At 57.9% G+C, this 11,991-nt stretch overlaps 1 protein-coding gene across 1 annotated transcript in view; it reads left to right on the top strand.

The window, feature by feature from the left end:
- The window catches only part of SPTBN4 (spectrin beta, non-erythrocytic 4), a gene marked incomplete at its 5' end in the record, with an annotated part of 51,190 nt that overhangs the window by 30,129 nt on the left and 9,070 nt on the right, over nucleotides 1-11,991 (top strand). The window contains 11 exon segments of the mRNA XM_059872470.1: nucleotides 206-430; nucleotides 1,913-2,002; nucleotides 2,235-2,513; nucleotides 4,110-4,240; nucleotides 4,348-4,552; nucleotides 5,782-6,404; nucleotides 7,112-7,250; nucleotides 7,332-7,416; nucleotides 9,393-9,589; nucleotides 11,330-11,715; nucleotides 11,808-11,880. Of these exon segments, the coding sequence (XP_059728453.1) occupies nucleotides 206-430; nucleotides 1,913-2,002; nucleotides 2,235-2,513; nucleotides 4,110-4,240; nucleotides 4,348-4,552; nucleotides 5,782-6,404; nucleotides 7,112-7,250; nucleotides 7,332-7,416; nucleotides 9,393-9,589; nucleotides 11,330-11,715; nucleotides 11,808-11,880 (2,433 nt within the window).

Raw genomic sequence — 11,991 nt, forward strand, 5'->3', positions numbered from 1 at the left:
TGACACCAGGTTATGGTGGACACCACATTATGGTGGACACCACACTATGGGGGGTGACACCAGGTTATGGTGGACACCAAATCACGGGACCACCACCTTGTGGGGCCGGGACGTTTTCTGGGGGGAGCGCTGCACACCGCCTGCCGTCGGTGCCATCCCGGCCATCCCACCTTGCCACCCCCGTGTCCCCCCCGTGTGTCCCCAGACGATGGAGTCGCAGGTGGAGGAGTGGTACAAGGAGGTGGGCGAGCTGCAGGCGCAGGCGGCGGCGCTGCCGGCGCAGGCGGCCGGCCGGGAGGCGGTGGGCGAGCGGCAGAGCGCGGTGGGGACGCGCATCGTGCGCCTGATCGAGCCCCTCAAGGAGCGGCGCAGGATCCTGCTGGCCTCCAAGGAGGTGCACCAGGTCAGCCATGAGCTGGAGGACGAGGTGGTGAGTACCGGCGTGGGGTGGGGACTGGGCTGGGGGTGGGATGGATGGAGATGGAGGTGGTGGAGATGGATATGATGGAGATGGAGGTGATGGAGATGGAGATGATGGAGATGGGATGGATGGAGGTGATGGAGATGGAGATGATGGAGATGATGGAGATGGGATGGATGGATATGATGGAGATGGAGATGATGGAGGTGATGGAGATGGAGATGATGGAGATGGAGATGATGGAGATAGGATGGATGGAGGTGATGGAGATGGAGATGATGGAGATGATGGAGATGGGATGGATGGATATGATGGAGATGGTGGAGATGGTGCAGATGGAGATGGAGATGGGATGGATGGAGATGGGATGGATGGAGATGGGATGGATGGAGATGGGATGGATGGAGATGATGGAGATGGGATGGATGGAGATGGTGGAGATGGTGGAGATGGAGATGGTGGAGATGGTGGAGATGATGGAGATGGAGATGGGATGGATGGAGATGGGATGGATGGAGATGATGGAGATGGAGATGATGGAGATGGGATGGATGGATATGATGGAGATGGAGATGATGGAGGTGATGGAGATGGAGATGATGGAGATGGAGATGATGGAGAGGGAGGTGATGGAGACGGAGGTGATGGAGACGGAGGTGATGGAGATGGGATGGATGGAGATGATGGAGATGAGATGGAGATGGGAGTGAAGATGAAGGAGATGGCATGGAGTTTTAGGTGAATGGGGTGGAGATGGAGATGGGATGGAGATGGATGGGGATGGGGATGGAGGTGAGGATGGAGAAGGGGATTGGATGGAGTTTGAGATGAATGGGGTGGAGATGGAGATGGGATGAAGATGAAGATGGATGGGGATGGAGATGGGATGGAGATGATGGAGAGGGCGTGAAGATGGAATGGAGATGGGATGGAGTTTCAGGTGAATGGGGTGGAGATGAAGATGGGATGAAGATGAAGACACATGGGGATGGAGATGAGATGGAAATGGGATGAAGATGGATGGGGTTGGAGATGGGATGGACATAGAATGGAGATGGAGATGGAGATGGGGGTGAAGATGGAGAGGGAGATGGGATGGAGTTTTAGGTGAATGGGGTGGAGATGGAGATGGAAACAGAGGTGGGATGAAGGTGGAGATGGGATGGAGATGGATCGGGATGGAGATGAGATGGAGATGGGGGTGAAGATGGAGAGGGAGATGGGATGGAGATAGGATGGAGATGGGGTGGAGTTTTGGGTGAATGGGGTGGAGATGGAGATGGGATGAAGATGAAGATGGATGGGGATAGAGATGGGATGAAGATGAAGACGGATGGGGATGGAGATGGGATGAAGATGAAGATGGATGGAGATGGGATGGAGATGAGATGAGTGTTGGGGCAGGACAGAGGTGAACCCAGAAATGGAGATGGGGTGGGATGTGGGACAGCGATGGGGGACAGATGACACCGAGCTCCACCCCTGTCCCAGATGTGGGTCCAGGACCGCCTGCCCTTGGCCATGCTGAAGGACCACGGCACCAACCTCCAGACCGTCCAGCAGTTCATCAAGAAGAACCAGGTCAGCACCTGCACCGCGTTTGGGGGCAAGGTGGGACCCCAAAATTCACCACGGGGGGTTGGGGTGGTGAGGAGATGTTTGTGCAGCTCCTCACCTTTTTGGGTGGCGTTTGGGGGCAAGGTGGGACCCCAAAATTCACCATGGGACCTTGCACCACCCTGGTGCTCCTGGGGCCGGGGGGTCCCACCCCACCCCGAGCCCTCCACCCACCCCCGTGGCACGGCACCTGCAGAACCTGCGCCGGGAGATCCAGGTGCACCGGCCGCGCGTGGACGAGGTGCTGGAGCGCGCGGCCGCCGTGGCGTCCATCAAGAGCCCCGAGGCCGAGGGCGTGCGGGGCCTCCTGGAGCGGCTGGGGGCGCTCTGGGCCGAGCTGCAGGAGCAGACGGAGCGGCGGCAGCAGGCCCTGGACGCCACCTACCAGCTGGAGCAGTACTACTTCGACGTGGCCGAGGTGGAGTCGTGGCTGGGGGAGCAGGAGCTGCTCCTGATGAACGAGGAGAAGGGAAAGGTGGGGTCTGGGGGGGTTGGGTTGGGTCAGCTGGGTGGGTTGGGCTGGGTTGGTTGGATGAGTTGGGTTGGGTTGGTTGGGTTGGGTTGGGTTGGGTTGGGTTGGTTGGGTTGGGTTGGGTTGGGTTGGGTGGGTTGGATAAGTTGGGTTGGGTGGGGTTGGTTGGGTTGGGTTGGTTGGATGAGTTGGGTTGGGTTGGGTTGGGTTGGGTTGGGTTGGGTGGGTTGGATGAGTTGGGTTGGGTGGGGTTGGTTGGGTTGGGTTGGTTGGATGAGTTGGGTTGGGTTGGGTTGGGTTGGTTGGGTTGGGTTGGGTTGGGTTGGGTTGGGTTGGGTTGGTTGGGTTGGATGAGTTGGGTTGGGTTGGGTTGGGTTGGGTTGGGTTGGGTGGGTTGGATGAGTTGGGTTGGGTGGGGTTGGTTGGGTTGGGTTGGTTGGATGAGTTGGGTTGGGTTGGGTTGGGCGGTTGGGTTGGGTTGGGTTGGGCGGTTGGGTTGGGTGGGTTGGTTGGGTGGGGTGGGTTGGGCTGGTTGGGTTGGGTTGGGTGGGTTGGATGGGTTGGGTTGGGTTGGGTTGGTTGGATGAGTTGGGTTGGGTTGGGGTGGGTTGGGTTGGGTGGGTTGGGTGGGTTGGTTGGGTTGGGTGGGTTGGATGAGTTGGGTTGGGTTGGGTGGGTTGGATGAGTTTGGGTTGGGTGGGTTGGATGAGTTGGGTTGGGTTGGGTTGGGTTGGGTGGGTTGGGTTGGGTTGGATGAGTTGGGTTGGGTTGGGTTGGGTTGGGTGGGTTGGGTTGGGTTGGACTGGTTGGATGAATTGGGTTGGGTTGGGTTGGGTTGGATGAGTTGGGTTGGGTTGGGTGGGTTGGGTTGGTTGGGTTGGGTTGGTTGGGTGGGTTGGGTTGGGTTGGGTTGGGTGGGTTGGGTTGGTTGGGTTGGGTTGGTTGGGTGGGTTGGGTTGGGTTGGGTTGGGTTGGGTTGGGTTGGGTGGGTTGGATGAGTTGGGTTGGGTTGGGTTGGGTTGGGTTGGGTTGGGCGTGGTTGGGTTGGGTTGGGTGGGTTGGGTTGGTTGGGTTGGGTTGGGTTGGGTTGGGCATGGTTGGGTTGGGTTGGGTTGGGCGTGGTTGGGTTGGGTTGGGGTGGGTTGGGTTGGGCGTGGTTGGGTTGGGTTGGGCGTGGTTGGGTTGGGTGGGTTGGGTTGGTTGGGTTGGGTTGGGCGTGGTTGGGTTGGGTTGGGTGGGTTGGGTTGGGTTGGGTGGTTGGGTTGACTTCACTGGTTGAGTTGGGTTGGTTGGTTGCACTGGTTGGGTTGGGTTGGTTGGTTGGGTTGGGTTTAGCTGGCTCTGTTGGGTTGGGTTGGGTTGGGTTGGTTGGGTTGGATTGGATGAGGTTGGGTTGTGTTTGGTGGTTGGGTTGGTTTGATTGAGTGAATTGGGTGGTTGGGTTGGGTTGGGTTGGGCGGTTGGGTTGGGTTTAGCTGGCTCTGTTGGGTTGGGTTGGGTTGGTTGGGTTGGGCGGTTGGGTTGACTTCACTGGTTGAGTTGGGTCACGTCGGGCGCTGCTGCCCACCCTCAAGACCCCCCCGCCCCGCCCCATGCCAGGACGAGCAGAGCACCCTCCAGCTCCTCAAGAAGCACCTCCTGACCGAGCAAACCATCGAGAACTACGAGGAGACCATCGCCCAGCTCTCCCGCCAGTGCCGCGCCCTCCTGGAGCTCGGCCACCCCCAGAGGTCCGCCCACCCCCCACCCACCCCCCGGCCACCCCCGCCCACCCCCGGCCCCCCGCGCACCTCTGGGCGCCGCCGGGGCTGACGGGCGCCGTGCTGTCCTTGCCCAGCGAACAGGTCAGCAGGCGGCAGTCGCAGGTTGACCGGCTGTACGTGTCTCTGAAGGACCTGGTGGAGGAGCGCAAGGTCAAGCTGGAGCAGCAGTACTGGCTCTACCAGCTCAACCGCGAGGTGGACGAGCTGGAGCACTGGATCGCCGAGAAGGAGGTGGTGGCCGGCTCGCCCGAGCTGGGGCAGGACTTCGAGCACGTCACGGTGAGGGCGTGGTCGGGGCTGGGGTGGCTTTGGCGCCGTGGTCGAGGTGGGTGGAGAAGTTTCTGGGGGGTGTGGGGGAGGTTGTGACTCGTGGTGCTGTCCTGAGGGTTCTGGCAGAGGTCCTGGAAGATTCCTGGTGGTTCTGGCACCACCCTCGAGGTCCTGACCATCTCCTCTGTCGCCTGGTGGTCCTGGCACCTTCCTGGTGGTCCTGGCACCTTCGTGGTCCTGGCCATCCCCCCTGCCACCATCCTGGTGGTCCTGGCACAAACCTGGTGGTCCTGACACCTTCCTGGTCCTGGCACCTTCCTGGTGGTCCTGGCACCTTCCTGGTCCTGGCCATCCCCTCCCTTCCCTGGGTGGAGGTCCTGGCAGCATCCTGGTGGTCCTGGCCATCCCCTCTGTCCCCTGGGTGGGGGTCCTGGCACCATCCCTGCCCCATCCTGGTGGTCCTGGGCATCACCTCTGTCTCCTGAATGAGGGTTCTGGGACCATCCTGGTGGTCTTGGTCATCATCTCCATCCCCTGGCTGGAGGTCCTGCCACCATCCCTGCTCCATCGTGGTGATCCTGGCACCATCCTGGTGGTCCTGGCCACCCCCTTTGTCCCCTGGCTGGGGGTCCTGGCACCATCCCTGCCCCATCCTGGTGGTCCTGGCACCTTCCTGGTGGTCTTGGCACCATCCCCTCACCCCTGGCTGGGGGTCCTGGCACCATCCCTGCCCCATCCTGGTGGTCCTGGCACCTTTCCTGGTGGTGGCATCCTGCCCTGGTGGTCCTGGCCATGCCCTTTGTCCCCTGGCTGGGGGTCCTGGCACCATCCCTGCCCCATCCTGGTGGTCCTGGCACCATCGCCTCACCCCTGGCTGGGGGTCCTGGCACCGTCCCTGCCCCATCCTGGTGATCCTGGCACCTTCCTGGTGGTCCTGGCCACCCCCTTTGTCCCCTGGCTGGGGGTTCTGCCACTATCCCTACCCCATCTTGGTGGTCCTGGCACCTTCCTGGTGGTCCTGGCACCATCGTCTCACCCCTGGCTGGGGGTCCTGGCACCATCCCTGCCCCATCCTGGTGGTCCTGGCACCTTTCCTGGTGGTGGCATCCTGCCCTGGTGGTCCTGGCACTATCCCCTCACCCCTGGCTGGGGGTCCTGGCACCATCCCCCCCCAGCCGGGTGGTGCCAAGCCCTGCCCAGCGCTGACCCCTCCCCACACCCTCCGCGGGCCGCGGCAGCTGCTGCAGGAGAAGTTCCTGGAGTTCGCCAGCGAGACGGGCAGTGTGGGCCAGGAGCGCATCGCCGCCGTCAACCAGATGGTGGACGAGCTCATCGACTACGGCCACACCGACGCCGCCACCATCGCCGAGTGGAAGGACGGCGTCAACGAGGCCTGGGCCGACCTCCTGGAGCTGATGGAGACGCGCGCCCAGATGTTGGCGGCGTCCCACGAGCTGCACAAGTTCTTCAACGACTGCAAGGAGGTGCTGGGGCAGATCGAGGAGAAGCGGCAGCGGCTGCCCGAGCTGGCGGCGCGCGAGGGCAGGAGCTCGGCCGGCGCCTTGCAGAGGGCCCTGGGCGCCTTCGAGCACGACGTGGAGGTGCTGGTGACGCAGGTGCGGCAGCTGCAGGAGGGCGCGGCGCAGCTGAGGACGCTCTACGCCGGCGACAACGCCGAGGCCATCGCCGGGCGCGAGCAGGAGGTGCTGCGGGCCTGGAAGGAGCTGCTGGCGGCGTGCGAGGAGTGCCGGCTGCACGTGGCCAGCGTGGCCGACAAGATCCGCTTCGTGGGCACCGTCAGGGACCTGCTGGCCTGGATGGACGGCGTGCTCCACCAGATGGGCGCCGGGGAGAAGCCCAGGTAGGGGTGGTGGGCCAGGGGTAAGGGGTGGTCCATCACGAGGTTCTGGGTCTTGGTCCATCTGAGGGTTCGTGTCCTGCTCCGTCATGGACCCAAGGACCACGTCCTGGTCCATCTGAGGATCTGGGTTCCATCATGGTCCATGTGAGGATCCTTGGTTCCACCATGGACCCAAGGATCGTGTCCTGTCCCACCATGGACCCATGGATCAAATCCTGGCCCACAATGGGCCCATGGATCATGTCCTGTCCCGCCATGGCTCCAAGGACCAAATCCTGTCCCACCATGGACCCAAGGACCATGTCCTGTCCCACCATGGACCCAAGGATCGTGTCCTGTCCCACCATGGGCCCATGGATCATGTCCTGTCCCACCATGGACCCAGGGACCAAATCCTGTCCCACCATGGGCCCAGGGACCAAATCCTGTCGCACCATGGACCCAAGGACCATGTCCTGTCCCGCCATGGCTCCAAGGACCAAGTCCTGTCCCACCATGGCTCCAAGGACATAATCCTGTCCCACCATGGCTCCAAGGACCAAGTCCTGTCCCACCATTGGCCCAAGGACCATGTCCTGTCCCACCTTGGCTCCAAGGACCCCGTCCTGGTCCATCATGAGGACCCCACACCCTTCCCCATGCCAGTGTCCCCTCCCAGCCACCACGGAGCCCCGTCCATCCCCACCCTTGTCCCTGCCCTGCCCCAGGGACGTGTCCTCGGTGGAGCTGCTGATGAACGACCACCAGAGCCTCAAGACCGAGATGGAGGCGCGGGCCAAGAACGTGGCCACCTGCCTGGAGCTGGGCAAGACCCTCATCCTCAGCAAGAGCCCCGCGGCCGACGAGGTGCCCGGGGGGGTGGACAATGTGGGGAGGGGGCGTGGTGGAACTCCTGGGGTGTCCCGACCCATGTCCCCCCTCCCGCAGATCAAATCCCACATGGAGAAGCTGCTGGCGAAGAAGAAGGAGATGACGGAGAAGTGGGACAAGCACTGGGAGTGGCTGCAGCAGAGTGAGTGCCACCCCCGGGGACACCGGGGGGACATCGGGGGCTGCGGGGACATCGGGGGCTGGGGGAACACCAGGTCTTGGGGTGGACATTGGGTCGTGAGAGTCACCAGGGTATGGGGAGCACCAAATTATGGGGGGCACCAAATTATGGGGGGCACCAGATTATGGGGGGCACCAAATTATGGGGAACACCAAATTATGGGGAACATGAAATTATGGGGAACACAAAATTATGAGGAACATGAAATGATGAAGAACACCAAATTATGGGGAGCACCAAATTATGGGGGGCACCAAATTATGGGGGACACCAAAATAAGGGGAGCACTAAATTATGAAGAATACAAAATTATGGGGACCACCAAATTAAGGAGAACACCAAATTATGAGGAACACCAAATTATGGGGAACATGAAATTATGGGAAACACCAAATGATGAGGATCACCAAATTATGGGGAGCACTAAATTATGGGGAGCACTAAATTATGAAGAATACAAAATTATGAGGAACACCAAGTTATGGGAGACACCAAATTATTGGGAACACCAAATTATGAGGAACTTGAAATTATGAGGAACATGAAATTATGGAGAACACCAAATTATGGGGAGCACTAAATTATGAGGAACACCAAGTTATGGGGAAGACCAAATTATGAGGAACATGAAATTATGAAGAACACGAAATTATGGAGAACATGAAATTATGAAGAATACAAAATTATGGGGAACACAAAATTATGAGGAACACGAAATTATGGGGATCACCAAATTATGGGGAACACCAAATTAGGGGGAGCACTAAAGTATGAAGAATACAAAATTATGAGGAACACGAAATTATGGGGATCACCAAATTATGGGGAACACCAAATTATGGGGAACATGAAATTATGGGGACCACCAAATTAAGGAGATCACCAAATTATGAGGAACACCAAATTATGGGGGGCACCAAATTATGGGGGGCACCAAATTATGGGGGACACCAAAATAAGGGAAGCACTAAATTATGAAGAATACAAAATTATGGGGACCACCAAATTATGAGGAACACCAAATTATGGGGGGCACCAAATTATGGGGGGCACCAAATTCTGGGGGGCACCAAATTATGGGGGACACCAAAATAAGGGGAGCACTAAATTATGAAGAATACAAAATTATGGGGAACACGAAATTATGAGGAACACGAAATTATGAAGAACACAAAATTACGGGGATCAACAAATTATGGGGAACATGAAATTATGGGGAACATGAAATTATGGGGAACACCAAATTATGGGGAGCACCAAATTATGGGGAGCACTAAATGATGAAGAATACAAAATTATGAGGAACACCAAGTTATGGGAGACACCAAATTATGAGGAACATGAAATTATGGAGAACACGAATTTACGGGGATCACCAAATTATGGGGAACACCAAATTATGAGGAACATGAAATTATAGGGAACACCAAATTATGGGGAACACCAAATTATGATGAACACCAAATTGTGAGGAACACCAAATTATGGGGGAGACCAAATTATGAAGAATACAAAATTATGGGGAACACCAAATATGGGGAACACCAAATTGTGAGGAACACCAAATTGTGAGGAACACCAAATTATGGGGAGCACCAAATTATGAAGAATACAAAATTATGGGGAGCACCAAATTATGGGGAACACCAAATATGGGGAACACCAAATTGTGAGAAACACCAAATTGTGAGGAACACCAAATTATGGGGAGCACCAAATTATGAAGAATACAAAATTATGGGGAGCACCAAATTATGATGAACACCAAATATGGGGAACACCAAATTGTGAGAAACACCAAATTGTGAGGAACACCAAATTATGGGGGACACCAGCCCGTGGGTGACACCAAACCATGAGGGCCAGCAGCTGACGGGTGACGCCAGCCCCGGCGGTGACCCCGCGGCGGTGACGGGCGGCCCCGGCTGTGCCGGCAGTGCGCGAGGTGCACCAGTTCGCGCAGGAGGCCGTGGTGGCCGACGCGTGGCTGACGGCCCAGGAGCCGCTGCTGAAGAGCCAGGAGCTGGGCAGCAGCGTGGACGAGGTGGAGCAGCTGATCCGGCGGCACGAGGCCTTCCGGAAGGCGGCGGCCGCCTGGGAGGAGAGGTTCAGCTCCCTGCGGCGCCTCACCACGGTACGGCTGCCGCGGGGACATCCCCGGGGCCGGGCCCTGCTGGGGGTGGGGACAGCTGTGGGCTCAGCAGAGCCTTCTCCTCATCTGACCTTGATCTTCATCCCATTCCCATCTCTGTCGCTGTTTCCGTCACTGGCTTTATCTTCATCTCCACCTCCATCTTCATCTTCATCCCTGTCCCCTTCTCACCTCTGTCATCTCCGTCAACATCACTTCTATCTCCATCGTCTCCATCTGCATCCCATCTCCATCTCCATCTCCATCTCATCTCCATTTCCATCATTTCCATCCATAATCCCCATCTCCATCTCCACTCCATCTCCATCCCATCTGTCATCTCAATTGCCATCTCCATCTCCATCATCTCCATAATTTCCATCTCATCCCCATCCTCATCTCCATGTCATCTCCATCTTCATCTTCATAATCTCCATCTCCTCCCCATCTCCATCTCCATCATCTCCATCTCCATGTCCTCCCCATCTCCATCTCCATCATCTGCATCGCTATCCCATCTCCATCTCCATCTCCATCATCTCCATCATCTCCATCTCCATCATCTCCATAATTTCCATCTCATCCCCATCCTCCGTATCATCTCCATCTTCATAATCTCCATCATCCCCATCTCCATCTCCACGATCTCCATCTCCATCTCCTCCCCATCTCCATCTCCATCATCTGCATCTCATCTCCATCTCAATCCCATCTCCATCTCCGTCTCCATAATCTCCATCTCCATCTCATCTGTCATCTCAATTGCCGTCTCCATCTCATCCCAATCTCCATCTCCATCATCTCCATCATTTCCACCTCATCCCCATCCTCCATGTCACCTCCATCTTCATAATCTCCATCATCCCCATCTCCATCTCCATGATCTCCATCTCCATCTCCTCCCCATCTCCATCTCCTCCCCATCTCCATCTCCATGATCTCCATCTCCATCTCCTCCCCATCTCCATCTCCATGATCTCCATCTCTATCCCATCTCCATCTCCATCATCTCCATAATCTCCATCTCCATCCCATCTGTCATCTCAATTGCCATCTCCATCTCATCCCAATCTCCATCTCCATCTCCATCATCTCCGTAATTTCCATCTCATCCCCATCCTCATCTCCATGTCATCTCCATCTTCATCTTCATAATCTCCATCATCCCCATCTCCATCTCCTCCCCATCTCCATCTCCATCATCTGCATCTCTATCCCATCTCCATCTCCATCTCCATCTCCATCTCCATCATCTCCATAATCTCCATCTCCATCTCATCTGTCATCTCAATTGCCATCTCCATCTCATCCCAATCTCCATCTCCATCTCCATCATCTCCATAATTTCCATCTCATCCCCATCCTCATCTCCATGTCATCTCCATCTTCATCTTCATCATCTCCATCATCCCCACCTCCATCTCCATGATCTCCATCTCCATCTCCTCCCCATCTCCATCTCCTCCCCATCTCCATTTCCATCATCTGCATCTCTAACCCATCTCCATCTCCATCTCCATCATCTCCATCATCTCCATCTCAATCCCATCTGTCATCTCAATTGCCATCTCCATCTCCATCTCCATCATCTCCATAATTTCCACCTCATCCCCATCCTCATCTCCATGTCATCTCCATCTTCATCTTCATCATCGCCATCTCCTCCCCATCTCCATCATCCCCATCTCCATCTCACGTACCATCCCCATCTCCACCATCTCCACCATCTCCACCACGGCCCAGATCGAGAAGCTCAAGGCCGAGCAGAAGCAGCAGCCGCCGACGCCGCTCCTGACCCGCAAGTTCCTGGGGGAGCCCCCGGGCGGAGCCGACCCTCGCCGGCCGGAGCCGCGCGTCGCCTACGTCCGGCACGAGCTGCGCCCGGAGCGCCTCCAGCCCAAGCTCGACCGCGTCCAGCCGCCGCCCGCCGCCGCCGCGCCCGCCGAGCCGCCCCCGCCCGCCGTCACCGCGGCCACCTCTGCGGTCACCGAGCCCCCGGTGGCGGCCGCCAAGGCCGAGGAGCCCGGCGAGGCGCGGCCGGAGCGGCGCCGGGAGCGCCGGGAGCGCCGGCTGGAGCGGCAGGAGTCCAGCGAGCCGGAGCCGCCGCGGCACGACGGGAAGGGCGGCGGGTGAGCGAGGGGACGCAGCGGGGACGCCGCGGGGACACCGGGGAGGGGACGGGGCTGAGGTGATGCCACCGTGGTCTCCAAATGTCCTCCAGCAGCAAAGCCACCCTGGCCGACATCGTGGAGCAGCTGCAGGAGAAGGAGGCGGGTGGCCCCGTGCCGGCTTCGGTGAGTCCTTGGTGGCACCTTGGTGACCCTTTGGTGGCCCTTTGGTGGCCCCAAGGATTCCTCTTTGTGTCCCTTTGGATTCCCCTTGGTGTCCCCTCCATGTCGCCCTGG

This window comes from Haemorhous mexicanus, chromosome 36 (genome assembly GCF_027477595.1).
Source record: "Haemorhous mexicanus isolate bHaeMex1 chromosome 36, bHaeMex1.pri, whole genome shotgun sequence".
In the NCBI taxonomy this organism is placed as follows: Eukaryota; Metazoa; Chordata; class Aves; order Passeriformes; family Fringillidae; genus Haemorhous; species Haemorhous mexicanus.